The sequence below is a fragment of the Diplotaxodon limnothrissa genome, linkage group LG16 (genome assembly GCF_057381915.1).
Source record: "Diplotaxodon limnothrissa isolate DT_005_m linkage group LG16, D_limnothrissa_male_GT1.1, whole genome shotgun sequence".
NCBI classification, from domain to species: Eukaryota; Metazoa; Chordata; class Actinopteri; order Cichliformes; family Cichlidae; genus Diplotaxodon; species Diplotaxodon limnothrissa.
In genome coordinates this window covers 28,459,601-28,475,964 of record NC_140611.1, presented here as the reverse complement: position 1 = coordinate 28,475,964, position 16,364 = coordinate 28,459,601, and the positions used below count along the sequence as shown (strand labels likewise).

Below are 16,364 nucleotides of genomic sequence, written 5' to 3'. Positions count from 1 at the left end.
CTATCTTACATTTTCCCTCCACTGGGAGAAAGCAAAGAGAGAGGAGAGGAGAAAAAGAAAGTGGGGTCATTCCTTTTGAATTCAACACAGCGGGTAGACTCATTGATCATGTGCTTTGGCTTTGCTGTCCCGGCAAATCAACGCTGAATCGGAGTGATGATGAATGGACAAACACCTGAAATAGCGGGCTCATAGTGGCTGAAATGGCAGTCATTAGAACAAATGGGCGTAAATGCGTAAATGGATGCTTTTGTGTATATTTTCTCATGGTGAAATCCAGAATGCATGTGTGTCTAAATGAGCAGCACTTTCTTCAGAGACGGAGAGATATACAGAGAAAGAATTTCGTGGTAACTGGAACCTAAATTATTGCTCCTTTCACCCACAAGCATTAATGGTAACATAAACCCACACACGCACTCACATAAAGCTCATGTGAAGTGTTTAAAGTCTCATAGCAGGCAAACACAGCAGGTGCCTTCAGCTGAACTCAGAAATTAATGACGAGCTAAGAAGGAGTTGGTTCTCTGTTACATGTTTTTGTCTGCCTGTGTGTGGGGGTGTGCGGGTGTAAAGCATATGTATGAATGTCTGATGTTCAAGAGGCTCTCAGGCTGAGGGATAGCCACTCACTTTTCATCTCACGGCAAAGTTAATGAAACACCCCTGAGAGAGCGAGAGAATGAGGAGGACAGGGGAGAGAAAACAAGAGGAAATAAAGGAAAGCGCTAAAAAAAAAAGGAAAAAGAAGAAAGCAAGAGATAAAGTGAAATGAAAACTGAGGGCCGATACTTCTTTGGTGTTTAGTCTCCCCCATCACCCTCTTTGGTATCACGTCATTCATCAGCCAGTAGTCCTAGCTCTTTGGAGGTCTAACAATAACAGGGAAATGTCTGCAGGAGTGAGTGGGACTAAATATAGAGAGGTAAAGCTAAACTTAACATTTCACCTTGCTTTACTCAAAGATGTAAGAGCACGACTTTAAACAGAAGCATAAAAATGATGTGATGACATGCAAAAAGCTATGTTGAAAGACTTTGACATAACAAAAAGGAAAGTGAAGGCAAGGACTCCCACTTTGATTAATGATTTTGCTGACATTAAATTTTACAAGATAATAGACTTCCGTGAACATGAGAATAATAATATATCCTATTATGCTTGTCCTTTATATAGATGTGTGCTTTTTGTCATGGTTAAAGCAATGTGTTTCTGCCAGGAGAGTTCAACCAGTAATTTAACTTTTTTTTGTGGTGACCTGCTTAAAAGAGAAGTGACAGATGTTTGCGTTCTGTCTAAAAATACATGAAATTGGGTGACTTGTGCCAGTGAAGGTGCTAAGAACGGCAACAAAAAAGATTAAAGCTGAGGATAGAACCATACTGCATATGAGTAAATTGTAGCATATCAATCCCATAATACAGCATATATCATTCAATATTACAGTGGAAGAACAGTTATTTTACAAAAATTGGATGAAAAACTACAGTTTTGTCATGTAAAACATCAACATTTTTTCAGTTGCTGTTTATTCACTTTTTATACATTTTTTAGGATTAACAAAGGATGATACTGTGGACAAAGGCTGTATCAGGTGACCCTGAATGTTCTATGTTACGCTGCAATAGGCCTAGTGTTTGTTCTTTACTCACCTATTTTCACTCACAATGTCTTTATCACCACTTAATATACCAGATTGGTTACTATTAATCTCTGGATTTCTTTCTCAGTGGGTCTTTTGTCCTCCCTCCCATTGCCGCTAACAGGTCGCAGCAGATGGCAGTGCCTCCCTGAGTCTGGTTCTGCCAGAGGTTTCTGTTAAAAGGGAGTTTTGCCTTCCCATTGTCGTCAACTTCTTGCTCATAGGGGGTCGTCTAATTGTTGGGGTTTCCTTTCTATTAAAGGAGGGTCTTTACCCTACAATATAAAGTCCCTTGGGGTGACTGTTGTTGTGGTTTGGCATTATTATAAATTAAATTGAACTTAACAGGAATGAAATATAGCAGTTTATGAACTTCTACCATTCTGCAAACAGCCTTCTCCTCCATTTTCCTTTTTTTTTTTTAACAGGTGACAAGTCCAGTGAGACAGTGTACTTCTTCTTCAAGTTAGGCTCATAGAGTACCCCTTCAGGTAGGGGTACTACCTACTGTACTTTACAATGAGGTAACAGACTGCCCTGTTCAACCATCAGTTCTTTGTGTAATGAGTTTGGAGTGAGACAGCCTTTGTGTGAATCCTGTTTATTCTCAGTAGTGCAGATCTCAGTGTGAGCTACTAGCTTTGTGTCATTCCTTTTTATACTCGTCCAGTATGCTCCAAACTGGGCTTAATCTAAAGCAACTATGACTGATGGCAGTCTGTAAGCTGTCTTATGGAGAAGCTTGCCAAACACAAACACAGAAAGGTTTTCAAATCAAATCCAGTATATGTCTGTATGTGCCTGCGCATGTGTGCATTAAGTACGCTATATGAGAATATGACTCAGCTTCAGCAACTTTCTGCCAAAGTAAATGAGAGGGATATAAATGTCTCCCCATCACTGTCCCTAAATATTACATCATGGGAGTTAACTTGTCTAACCTTGAATCACTTCACTTTATTTCTAAGTTGCAACTCTCTGTCCTTTAGACCAGAAGTAAAAAAGAAATAAGAAGAAATAGAGAATATGTTAACATCATTATCCGTATTTAGTTGATTGTTACATTATGTGTGGGTCAGTGGAGGTGTACCACAGTACCCATGAGTTTCTAGACCCAACATTTCCACTAATATTGCTATTACTCACTCATTGCAATACATGAAAGCTCTTCCACCTACACAAGAAACACTGAATGTCAGTCAGGATGAAAAAAAGATCTAGTCAGCAGCTATTCCCTTGTTTCTCTTCAAGGGGTTGAGGGTGTAACTCCCATCCCCCTGCCCTCTAATTGATATATAACAACACTAGGACCCTACAGCAGTCCACGTGACCTTTGACCCTGACCCCTGATGGTCACAGCTGGGACAAAGTTCAGTGTAATCTTGCCCCTGGTTTCTCTGATCTGTGCTGTAGGTAAAGTAGCTAAAGGGACAGTAAAATGAAGTGTGGTAACTTGATCTGCTCTGGACATACCTAGAGCAACAGGCACATCTCTGAGTCACAGAGTCAGCACACCAGTTTATCCACTTCAAAGACACTCAGGTCAATGGTAGTTAATGGGCCAGTATATGGACTTGTAAAGGGCAGCAATACATTAAAAGCAAGTCTTGTTAAGTGTAAGAAAACAAGCTCAATCATGCTCTTATCACAAGTCTAACTTGCTCAACAAGAGCTTAACATAACAAATGTTTCATTATGTTATAGTTTAGATAATTTATAACATAGTGCATAATTCAGTTTAATCAAGTTATGTAAAATATATTTTTTTATTTAAAGATTTTGATAATTATTTCAACTTAATTTGCGGGAGAAAAACAATTACTTGCTGTTAAAATCAAAACCATAATGGTTCACATTTTGGTTTTTACTTTTAAAATAAGCTCTTTATTTACTCATTTGCCAAAATTGGCTATTTGTGATTTTGGGATATCAGATTACTGAACGGAAAAAGAAAACAATTATAATTAAAACGTTCTGTTAAATCTCTACAGCTGGAGATGGTGATCCTAAAAGCCGGAGTGTCTGCAACAAATGCTGGTCGAGAAGCTTAGAGCACAGAGGTCTTTGGGGTTACAGGCTCAACAACTGCAACATATCAAATAGAGGATATTTCATCACTCTGTCCGGCCAAAGGAAAACCTGAATGTTTATGTGATCCCTCCTTGTATTCATCCCATCTCTTGTTTATGTGCGACCCTGAGCTTTGCCTGACGAATCATTGTTTGTGTTTTGTTCAAGGACAGACTAGCTGATGGCAATTGTTTGGGGATGCTGGAATCACAAATGCTGTTCATTTATATTTAAACAGTACTCAAGAAAGAAAAATGTGAGTACTGTAATTGTCAAAGTTCTTAATGTTCTTTTTCTTTACTTTTTTCATTTTTTAAGACACGCTTGCCTCAAAAATGTCATGATCTTCACTGCACTGGTAAAATATATGTTTACTCGTTACTAATGCTTCTTTGTAACACCGAGGTGTAAGATTTTCATAGTTTAGGGAGGTTTAGTACAAAATCTGACTGTGCTTATCAGTACAGTTGTATAATGCATACAACTTTTAATAGGATGTAATAAAATAAACTCCTCAGGATTTGTGCCAACTTATCTCAGGAACACGAAAGTAACAATAAATCATTTTACCCTCCCCCTTCCTCCTTACCTCTGGTCTCTTGCATTACCAAACTAATCCTTGTTTAAGGATAGGTTTGCTCTCTTTCTCCCTTTAAAGCAGTTTATCTGGTCAGGCTGATTTTGCACATGAAGTAGACGCAGTTCGCGGGGGCTTTTAAGCACTTGGATGATTAAAGAAGCTGAAACAGCAGTTGTCAAAATGAAAGAAGACAGATAGAGAAAGAGAAAGAGTAGGCTGACTGGTGGGCCTGATCCCAAAGCATAATCAGCCCTGCTATTATTTGCCTGTCACCTCACCCTCTCATTCCAGACCTGAGAATTGGAATGTGAGGTGTGAATGTGTTTTGGTTCAATTTTTGTGCGAGTCCAGACACTATAAGCAAAGTTCACATACTGTGAGCACTGGCTTTTTATTCTACAGATGTCAAGCTTCTTTATCATCAACAATACAAATGTTACTGCGCTTTTACTAAAGTCTGACACAGTAATGTAGACTGTTGAACCCATGTAAAAACAATTACAAGGCAATGTTTTTACTGTATAAATAGTTTTAAACTTTTTTATTTTTGCTGATTAGCATGTAGCAAATAACTGACATAAACTTGGTATTTAATCAGAAAATCAAACTAGAGTTAAGCTATAACTTGTGGTAAACACTTTGGGTCTAAATGCTGCAGCGACTTTATTTATTTGAAAAACAATGAATCTAAGTTCCAAGTACAACCAGAAAGGACATTGTATTCTCCCTTCTTATGAAGAATGGACTTTAGTTTGTAATTATCCATTAATTCTATTTTGTATGCACAGCCAGTGTCTAGGGTGTTGGTTTGTTGCTGAAGAATGCTTTCAAAGCATGCAAGAATGTAATCTTTAACACTCTTTAGTGATGGGCTAAGCCCCCTGGACACTGCTAAGCAATCAGCCAGCTTCCAAGACAGATAACTGTATATCTGGATCACACGCACACAGACACACACGCACACACACTCATGCACTCATCAGTCCAGTCGGTGGCTCTGGAGTGAACATCCTGGGGAGGCTAAGCTCTTAATTTGTTCTGACCGGAGCACGTTGTGTCTCGGTAGGCCAATAGCCACGGCCTCTCCATCAATGTGAATGAGTGTTTGTCTGTGTATGTATGTGTGCGTGAGAAAGGGAGGGAGTGAGGGCTCAGTGCCACTGCCACATTATGAGAAATCATTTGTGAGCAGGAGTCTCTCAGGGCACTCTGCTTATCGGAGCGCAGTCAGTGGATGACGTGAGTAATTACAGATGATTCACCTTGAGGACTTGATCATCAGCAATATCTCTGTGTGTGTGACTCTCTCTCCCTCATTCCTTCCTGTCCTTTCCTCTCCCTGCTTCCGTCTCCCTCTCCCCACCCCTCTCTCTTCATCCCTTTTGCCTCTATCAGTCTCCTTCTTTTTGATCCTCCCCCCATTCCCTTCTCTATCTCTCTGGAGTTATTCTCATTTAACAATGACATTGACTCACATTCCTGCAGCATTTTTATGAATTATATAACCACACGCTCTTCATCTGAACTTGGTCAAAGCAAAAAACTTGAAGTAAAACAGACATGGTTGCACAAATTGCCTAACCTCTGTCAAAAAAGTCTGGTGTCCAGCGCTGGATCAAATAGCCGTATTAATGAGTATTTCCCTAGCTGCTTACATGTGAATAATGTCTATCAACACAACATCAATCTGGCCTGTCAGCTGGTCATGCAGTTGTTGTGTAGGTTGCAATTGTCTTTTGACTAAATACATTTTAAGGACCTGAAGTTTTTCCTTTGGGTAATTTTTTCATTGTGGTTGAACCTCATGAAAAAACCGAGTGCTCTGTTGGTGCCAGCTCTGTATATGGCCGAGAGAAACAAGGTTTGGCAGCTCAATGGAACAAATGACTGGATTACCTTAAGCCACTGCCAAGGAGTAATTCTAACACTTAATAAAGGAGAAAGAAGGAAGTGTGTGTGTGCGTGTGTGAATGAGTGTGTGTGTTTGTGTGTGAGAGAGAGACAGTGGGCTTGCTCAGAGGCACAGAAGTCTAACTAGTTGGAGAAATAAACACTGAACGAGAGCCCATTGGAGGATTTTAGAAGCAGAGACTGATATATGACCTTTTTTTTTTACATCCAATGAAATAATGCTAATACTAAAAACAATATTAATGTGATTCCTCCTTGTGCTCCTGTTAATTTCAATTGCATTAATGGATAAAACAAACTTGGAAAAATGCTTGATAAAAGGTTACAGTAGTTTCTGTAATATAATGAAAGACAGACAAAATGAAGTGTTGCATATTATGGATTAGCAAATCAAAGGTTTACTTGATATTGCCATGTGGGTGGGTGTTGTTTATACTACTATAAATTAATGTTGGTCCATGGCGACTGATTGAACTGACCTATCAGATTGCTGTGATGTCCTAGCTGTGCTACTCTGAGAATAAGGCCATAAAACACTAGCACCATTAGCCCTGTGGGGCAGAAGTATTATCAATAGAAGAAAATACATAGAGTTGACATTGTGGTAAATGAATAGATTAAAACACATGTGTTTATGAAAGTCAAAGTTGAGTTAATATTTTTAGATGAAGTTAATGTTTTTGCTTGTTTTCAGTCACATTCTGTTAATTTTACACAATACTTGTGTAGGCTTCAGCAACACAGGCCTAGAGGTTGATACATGACCCCTTTGTCAACCTGCAGGTCACTAGGGATAAATATATATTCCCCAACCGGATGGCAAGCAGTTGCTGACTGATTGAAATCGGTCGCAAAAAGGGTGCTCTAAAAACTTCCTTGCGATTGCTTTAGTGACTAGCAGTATGACACAACTGCCCATCGTTTGCAACGAAACTTGAAACTTGTCCACAAACACTCACTAAGTAACCACGGAGTGATAGTGAGACATAAAAAAGTGCAACACAAACTGGAAACAGAGAACACCATCTCCATTTCCGATTGCACTGTTCACAATTCCATAACCTCTCCGTAAGCAATTGGTGCATTTTTTGCAGACAACTCATCATCTTCCAAAGAAATTACTGGCATCCGCGCCAATGTGGTAGCGATCAAAGCAATCACAAGAACCTTTTCAGTGCATCACTGTTCATGACCAATTTCACAAAACAACACAAAGCTACATCTCACAACCATTCGCCAGTCAGTCAGGGAATGAACATTTTTTCCAAGTGACCGCTAGTTATCATGGGGTCATTGACCAGTGTTTAGGCCTGCATAACTGAGATGTAATTTGTTTGGTTTAATCACCAAAACTACTTGATGTTAAGAAAACAAAAATATGATTTGGGTTAATATAAACCCATTTGATGATGATTATATAAACCCATGATTTCTGGAACAAAGGTATTAAAAGTATGACATGAGAACAGTGTGTCTAGTCAGTGATGGCCATTTAACACCATTATTTAAGATACTGTAGGAACAATACTAACATGGCAATATCACATTGTGCAACAAGTCAGCTTTTGATGGAATTTCCTGTTAAACGCTATCTGAGTTGTTAATGGGAGGCTGGAAGTAAATCTGGAATTCTTTTGCAGATGTTTTTGGACCAAAAGTCCAAAATGTATGCTTTTTCATGTTTAATCTTTATTTATACATACATGTATTCAAAAACACAAACACATATACAGGCAGTATGATTGTATGGTAAGCTCTGAATACTTTACCCTGCTAGATAAAAAAATGAACAAAATGCCTAAAAAAGTGGGTTAATCGTCATTGGATGATTGTTTCAACACGGCATAGTGAGAACGACAAAAATCTGAAAAAGCTGATTTCACGGTTGAAGCTGACATTCAATTCATGTTATTGGATCTGTCTCCTAAATGCAAACATATTCAGGCATGATGTGGGTAAATATAGAGATGGAAGATACTCACCCCATGTAATGGGTAGGAAATCCATCCTAACTCCCCTTGGCTTGCTTTTGAGTCTAACAGGTTGACTGTGGTGAGGAAGAGAGAGAGGAAAAACAAAGAAAACATATGAGTGTCTAGCCCTTGTTAGCCCCAATTAGCCTTTATCTAATCCCACAGGAGGATTCACCAACCTCAAGCACTGATCATGACTCTATTTACTCAGCTGCCCCCCACGCACACACAGACATATGCACATACACACAACCACAAGCACTTGTACTGATGTCTTTGTGAGGAGATTCATTGATATAACCCATTCCCTAGACCCTTAGCCTACCCGTCCCTAAACCGATTTAACTCTAAAACTAAGTGTTAACACTTAAGGGGCTCTTGGAAGAGAGAAGAAAGTTAAGACTGGTCAAATTGTCCTCACTTCTCCAACACATCCTTGTTCTGAAGGTAAGTGAATAAAGTAGGCTTTGTATCCTTGCTTTGTAAGGCATCAAATCAAAACTTCACTGGGCAAACAATGAAAATATCCTGAAAAGGTACTGAACTAAAGTACAGTCAGTTTTTCAAAAACCACCAGATGTCTTTTTTCCTTTTTTTTCTTTCTTTTTTTAAAGACTTTTCTTTTGACCCATCTGACCCCCATTCTACCAACCCACACACATATCCATGGAAAATAGAGTGTAACCAGGTGAAGCAAAACTCTATTGGATCTAAATTCAAATGCAATCACCGGTTTCAGAGGTGGTCCGAAATTCAATTGGCCACACTGAAATCAAAATATAAATCCAATCCAGAATGAATGGAAAAAAACAGTTTTAAGTGTGTCTCCTGCCAGAAATTCGTTCTTTTCAAACACACATCAAGCAGCAGAAGGGGATCCATGTCTAATAGAGGAAATATGACTGAGGACAAATAAGACAAGGAGCTTCAGTGGTTAAATCATGCAAGTGCAGGCTCTGGCTTAGCAAAACAGGATTCAAATTATGGAATTTAAGGGACCGAACGAATAACTATGTCTGTTGTGCAGAAGTTTTGAAGTCACAAATTACTTGTGAAAGCGCTTTTATTGCCTACCTCCACAGAACATAATTAGAAGTACACTTGTGAATAGTAGATGTGATGGCCAAATTGACTCTGACACAGAGTATCTTAAAAGGAGCTGAAGCATTTTCTATTCTTAGTGTATACACTTGGCTGTGGAGTGAATAATTGTCATTGAATACAACTGTCAGCATGGGTCATGACACATGGAGTGAGGAATGTGAAGGCAGCTTTATGCTCAAAGGATGCCCCACTTCAGCAACCAAACTGTCACGAGCAATTTGGCAATAGATTCTGTCTAGCGACACAAAGCTCAGACTAATAAAACTTAGTGCTCTCACCTCAAACAACAATTTATGTAGTTAGAATAAAATACACAAAAAGATTTTGGTGGTGTTCATGACGTAAATTATTTACAGTTAATCCCTTTTAGTCCTGTTTTTCAAACAGTACTGAGGAAAAATAGGATGCTTAAATATAATGTTTCTGACAAGCAATGGTATGGTGGAGAAAAAAAGCACATAAACCTACAGTGGGCTAAATTGGGACACATTATACTTTTAATATGTTACTGTGCAATAGAAAATGTAGCTTAGGATTATGTGAATTTGGTAAAAAAGTAAAGGACAGACAACCATTTATTATAAAGAAAAAAAGAGCAATACACTTCATCAGTTCCAGCAACACTGACTCAGCCTCTTTTTACTTATCCCGTTGAGAGCAAAGCAGTCGACAGCTCTGAACACTCAAACAAGTAGCAAACACTTAGCAACGCAAGTGGACACATACAGCAAAGTGAAGCAGCAGTGCAGTAGAGGCCCTGCAGCTGTAACTCTATTCACTGTGAGAATATGAAGAATGCATTCTTCCTTCATTCTCCTGTGCAAGGCTTCAGTAAGCAAGAATGTCCACATATCAAGTGTTTATCAAGTCATGATGGACCGCTGGCTCACAGGGAAGCCTTTTAAGTCAAACACAATCTACCCCTGTCAAGCACCGGGATCTAAATTTGCAAGAAGAAGCGATCTCACTTCTCTGTGAATGGGTTGTTGTTTTGTACTACAGAAAAAGTTGGAGAAGGAAGTGATTCTTTGTTTCAGACTTATCAGGTAAACATCAGCCAATGTGGCATAAAAGGACCTTAAAATGAAGCATAGAAAGGCAGACACAAACACCTAGATTTATTATTCTGGACTCAAAACACAATAGATGTTCACCTGAGCTGCAGTCATGCTAAACCGCTGAGCCAGTTGAGTGGCAGTGGACACATTCATATTAGAGTTTAATGAAGCTATCTGTTCATGTCAGATAATAGCAGCTCAGCATCCAGGGCCATTGCTTCCAATTTACATTTCTCAACGAGCCGAGCCCAACACTCAAATTGAGCCGAGTGAGGGAATTTGAGAGCAGAAAATTAGACAGCTCTCATATCGCAGGAGTAAAAAGCCCCCTCCAGCTGCACTTGGCTGAAGAAATCAGCACCCACACATGCGCACAAATGCATGTACGTTCACAAATACATGCAAAGCACAACAAACACAAAGGACGCATCCTCAACTAAGAAGCAAGAAGAACTGAGATACTCTGAAACACAAAAAACGCTATATACTGAGAGGTAGTCAAATGATGCCAACACATGAAATCCTCCAAAGGAAAGCGTTTGCAAGCACATGATGTAGTTGGACATGGACACGCACATCTACTGTATGCATTCATTTTTTGTAGAACCTGACCAAAACGTGCAGTTTTTCTCACACATGCGCATTCAAGCAAACACAAGTGCACACATCAACATTTGCTGACAGTCTTTTTACTCTCTCGCTCAATCTCTCTCTCTCTCTCTCTCTCTCTCTCTCTCTCTCACACACACACACACACACACACAGTCAGTTAGCAAGCTAGCGTCAGCCAAGCATATAGCCCCTGCCCCAACAGGGAGTGCCTCTAAACGGGAACTACGAGTATTAATAGCAAACTCAGCCAGCCTGTCTGGGAGGGAGCAAAACATCACAGAGGTAGAAACAGGTGAATCAATATATAAAGCAAACTAAGGTCACCATCAAACGCCCACACTCATAACCCTAGCCCCGAGGAATGGAAGACATCCTTTTTTCACTTGCTGGTGACCTATATCGCTTGGCATATTATGTGTTGAACACTGTAGCAAACAAAGCAAGAAAGGGTACTTTTTCTGATGCCAGTGTTACCATGAGTAACGGCTCAGATGAAAATAATAACTGTACAATACAAAATCTCATGAAATAGTTCTCCACTGCAGCCACATATTTCACAGCTGATGTTAGAGGGGAGAAAGAAGAGTCAGTCAGTCAGAGACTAAGGAGAGGGGCATGACCAAAGAATCAGCTTCCTCCATAATAGAATAGCATAGAACACATGTCCTTATCTATCAATATCTGCTATTTGAAAGAGTGGATGATGCTTTGCAGCCTGGTTCCATGCATCTGAAGGTTGGCAGGCCGCAGTGCAGGCAAAGCAAGCGACTTGTGTCTGTGTTAAAGGGTGAAGTGTTCACCTCCCATTATGAATTATTCAAGAGCAGAGTCGCTCTGTCTGATGTTGCTGCTGCTTGCCCAGCCCCTCTGCTCCCATTTCTCTCTTTCTTTCTTTCTTTCTTTCTTTCTTTCTTTCTTTCTTTCTTTCTTTCTTTCTTTCTCATATAATTTACACAGACATAAAGGCATAGAGCACTCCTGCACACCATGACCACGTACTGTATATCTACACATGTAGTCTCCCTAAATACGGATTTTTTTCGCCTAACTCTGAAGATGAAACGTTAAAATGAGGATGACACCCTTCGGTCAGCATACACATATAAATATAGGCATTTAGAATACATGGGGACGGGAGTGAGGGGTATTTTGCGTCTGCGCACATTTCCATCCCCTCTGAAAAGTACCATCGCTCTGAGACGCACATCAGCCCCAGCGGGACTGCTGAGCCGGGCTCTCCGGGCCAAGCCTCCCTAACGCCGACTAAAAATACCAGAGGCCTCCGGACGTCCCGCAGCGAGCCAGCATTACACCACCTAGAAGGACATGCTGCACCACATCATAGAAACTAATGACTTTCGAAACTTTAGATATTTTTTTCTTCTAATTATGTGGAATTTAAACGATATCGGATAGCTAATGTCAGCACAAAGTCTCCTAAAAGGCTTCTCAAAGTGAAAATGAATCCTCTCCGCTGAAATCTATTACTGGGGCGTTTCTCTGTATTTCCTTAAACTTTCCCTAAAGTTTTACGGGATCATTAAGACCTAATGAAAACCACACAGTAAAATTAAATAAAAATGCTTGCTGAGGTGCGGTGCGGAGACGGAAAATTCAACGAAATACAGACGCGAGGAAAACATCATAAGTTTGTCGTCATCCTTTTAAACTTGAGGTTTCTTTTCTATACTGATGCTTTTTTTTTTCCTTTACTTGTTATAACGCACTTGATTCATTTCCTAATTTACTGATAGCTTATATAAACTACAGTAAGACGTCAGCGAAGTCACAGAAGATGTTTTTATGGCCATCGAGTTTTAAACGTACAAACAGCCCCCCATGGTCAAGTGGACTGTTTTATAATCTCTGCGCCAGGGTAGATTTTATCACCTTCAACTTATTGGCGTGAAATAAAAAATAAAGCCTGTAAAAGTGACGTTATGTTTCGGTCGTGTAAACAGTGACCTACAGTTCAACGTAAAAGATCATGAAAAAAGAGTGTCTTCGAATTCGTCACATTATGTTTATGAAAATCAGTATTTTCAAAATTGGTACAGCTTTCCAGCGTGTTTATTGTCTGCTTTATTTTTAAAGCAAAAGTTTATGATCTAAATAAAGATTAAGAAAGATCCAAGAAAGCCCTTTAAGTGCATATATACTCTGTGATTATACCTCTGATTTTCTTTTGTGTCACGGAAAAAAATGTGTGTGGAGCTCATTCTAAGGTTTGTAGTAAATTACTATGTTTTTCTACTTTGTTACTTGTAGAAATTAATGATCGATATGAGTTCTCTTTCATCGTGAGGACTGTCAAAGTTGACCAAAACAGACGTGTGTTTCCATCTGTTTAACTTTTAACCCGAACCGGAGAAACAGCGCTTAAGTGATTCAAAACGTCTTTGTCGTCTTCATATTTGTGGTGTACAAGTCTATATGAATTTCTATACAATGTGCTGTATAGACGAGGCAGCTCGATACTGACACTCTCTGGCTGATTTATGACTCTGGAGGGCGAACGTAATTGCCTGATTTCTTCATTGTATTGACACTTTCCCTGTTCCAGCTAACATGCAAACTGTTTAGTTAGTTTATCTGTTTGTGTGTGTGTGTGTGTGTGTGTGTGTGTCTTCTCATCGTTTCTTTTCTCTCTGATATTCACTCGTATAAATTACACGTTTATCCTAAACTCTTAAATTATCCCCCGCCCCACTCACTCCGCGTTCTGTATCGTCTCACTTTCTCCCTTTCCTCCAAACGCACAATAAAATACTAACACACTCCTACCAGTGGAATTGTGTGTATTTTTTTTAGGGTCAATGTGTATTTGCTTATTTTTTTACCATCGTGAGCCAAACTAAAACTTCACCAGTCTTATTTTTCAATCAAATGCTTATATGTGGATTTGCATTAGGCCTGGGTGGCTTTGACTCTTTTCTATTATTTTTTTTTTTTTTGCTTCACCACAGAACTGCACATTTTCCCGACCCATGCCTTCGTGTCAAACACCATAAATTAAATCGTATGCTCTCTTGCATTGCGTTAACAACTAAGGAGATATATTTCCCAGACACCGAATGCTGTGCATAAAAAAGGGGACAGTCTTTTTTTTTTTTTTTTTGCATCAAATGAATGGTTTACATTCCACAAACATTTTTCGTTAAGAAAACATTGATTTTAGGCTTGATGGCTTAAAAGAAATCACAAAACTTATAGGGTCAGAAGAAAATCCACTGAAATGTGACTGGCCTGATGAATTAATTCATTTATTAAGTGCGCGACAAGTGAAACTTTTAGTTTGATAATCGTTGGATTATAAAACAGATCCTTTGGCGTGACCTACAAACTAACGTCCAAAACTTTCCAAACTTCTCCAACAACATCAGCCTTGATCTGGAAGTTTACACGGGGTGGGTTTGTCTCTGAACATTCAATTACTGTGGTGTAAACTGAAACATCTACAGTATACGGACGGATTCCATTACTTTCTCGCCATTAAGGTTTAAACTGTTGGGTATCCTAAACTGAGACCTTTGTGCTGATAATTCACATAAAGCACCATTTAGATGGCTATCGTGTTAATAGGTTCTATTCACATTTACAGACTCATTTTTCATTTTTTCTTTCGGACTTTTACCCAGAATAACTTTAAACATTATCCTTACTTGATGTGACATAAACCACAGAGAACTGGACATTAAAAATAAACTCAATTACATTTTTTTCTGTCTCTTGTGGAGTGCTAAGGGTTGGAGCTCATCCTCAGAGTGCATTTGTATTTACTGCCCCTGCTTAACACACACACATACACACATTTTGACCCGAACATGTTAAAGTTTTAAAGATGTCAGGATGTAAACCAATAATTTACAAAGTTCAAACCAAACCTCCCTCTGTTGTGTAAAGGTTTTTTTTTCCCTTTCTTTATTGTTTGTAGTTTAGTTTCATATGTTTGAATAAATGACTGTGCTGCTAGTGGACGTGTCTACCGTAGCCTTTTTCTGCCCCGGCTTCAAAATACTGCCACAAGCTTATATTCGCCTAGAAAGCGACCAAGACCTAAAGAGAGATAAAGTGCAACGTCTTTGTCGCTCATTTATCATGAAATCGGCTTTAAATGCAACTTTTAAAAAAGTCGTGAAACTGCAGATTTACATGATCACAAAGATAGACTTAATCTTTATTCGAGTCGAACCCATTAAAAAAGCAGCCACGTTTTTACGCACTATGCGAATATTCTCATATTCTATTTATTGCCTTAAAACTGAGTTAAGCTCACAGTTACCCAGTAACTGGGGCGTCTACCCCAAATGGATTCTTGGGTAAAACAGACAGACACGCACATCTCATATAAACACAAATATCGGAGTTTCTTTACGTCCATTCGTCCCACAATCACGCGTCTTTGGGAGCTGTCTCGACATCACTTAGTTTATTCATCTCTATTTGAAAACTATTAAGTCATCTTAGCCAAATTATCGGAAATCGCGCTACCTTGTCTGGCTTGTTCGGATTTGGATTCAAGTTTACTCTCTGATTATTACTATCTGCTGGCGATCTGATCCAGTTTTATCGGTGATGTCCGGTGTCACCGTGATTCGCTCTGGAGTCCTTTGATTTTTGAGACTATAATTTAGACAGTAAGCCCTCGACGAGCGCACAGCTCTGACCGCGATACGTGCCGTAGCGCACCATTCATACATAAACACAAGTGCGCACATACACACAAACACACATGTCCGCAGCCTGAGTTCCCTTACCTTCATTGGGGGGATAGAAGACGGGAAACGCGGGGATAACGCAGGACAACAAAAGAAGTAAAACGAAAAGGAGTGATCGCGGATTGCAATCCATGGCGGCGGATCAGAGACACATAACTCCATGAAGCCACTGACTAATCTGGGAGCGTCTTCTCCCCACTCAGCTTTCTCACTCTCTCTTGCTCCGTCTCCCTCCGGTTGGAGGAGTTTTCCGCTGGGTCCTACAGAGTCTTACGTACATCAAAACAGCGTTCAAGTTCATCACAGGTCATTTTAGAATTTCTACCACAGGCGTCTTTAAAAAAGAAAAAGAAAGAAAGAAAAAGAATTGCGAATTCAGCAGTTCAGCGTATTTTATCGTCTATTTCACCGAAATCTGTAACATGAATCAATTCGAATGGAGAGCAGGGGCTGAGATAAACGTAATGGGTTTATCTAGAAACAACAGTCTGCACTATGTTTTCTTTTACCAAATCTTTCCTTACACTTAAAGAGTGTTTATTCTCTCCCAAAATATCTGATCATAATGGATTACATTTGGCTCAGTTACTATTATGAATGAAAATGCAGTGTGAGCCCGTGTTTAAACAAAGCCACATAAGCACCATGAGAAACTTTATTTATTTATTAAATATATAAATAACATAAAGTCTGTGG

General features: G+C 39.4%; 1 protein-coding gene across 5 annotated transcripts in view; it reads right to left on the bottom strand.

Moving 5' to 3' along the window:
• epha3 (eph receptor A3) overlaps positions 1-15,866 on the bottom strand; it is a 109,938-nt gene extending 94,072 nt beyond the window's left edge. For all 5 annotated transcript variants that reach the window (XR_014906973.1, XR_014906974.1, XM_085375091.1 and 2 more), the window contains exons 1-2: positions 15,708-15,866; positions 8,186-8,250 (exon numbers count right to left, since the gene is read on the bottom strand). Coding sequence is in view for 3 of the 5 variants with exons in the window: in XM_085375091.1 (XP_085231217.1) it covers positions 8,186-8,250; positions 15,708-15,801 (159 nt within the window). In the remaining 2 variants the exon portion in view is untranslated. The remainder of the gene's footprint in view (positions 1-8,185; positions 8,251-15,707) is intronic.
• Between the last annotated feature and the right edge of the window lie 498 nt (positions 15,867-16,364).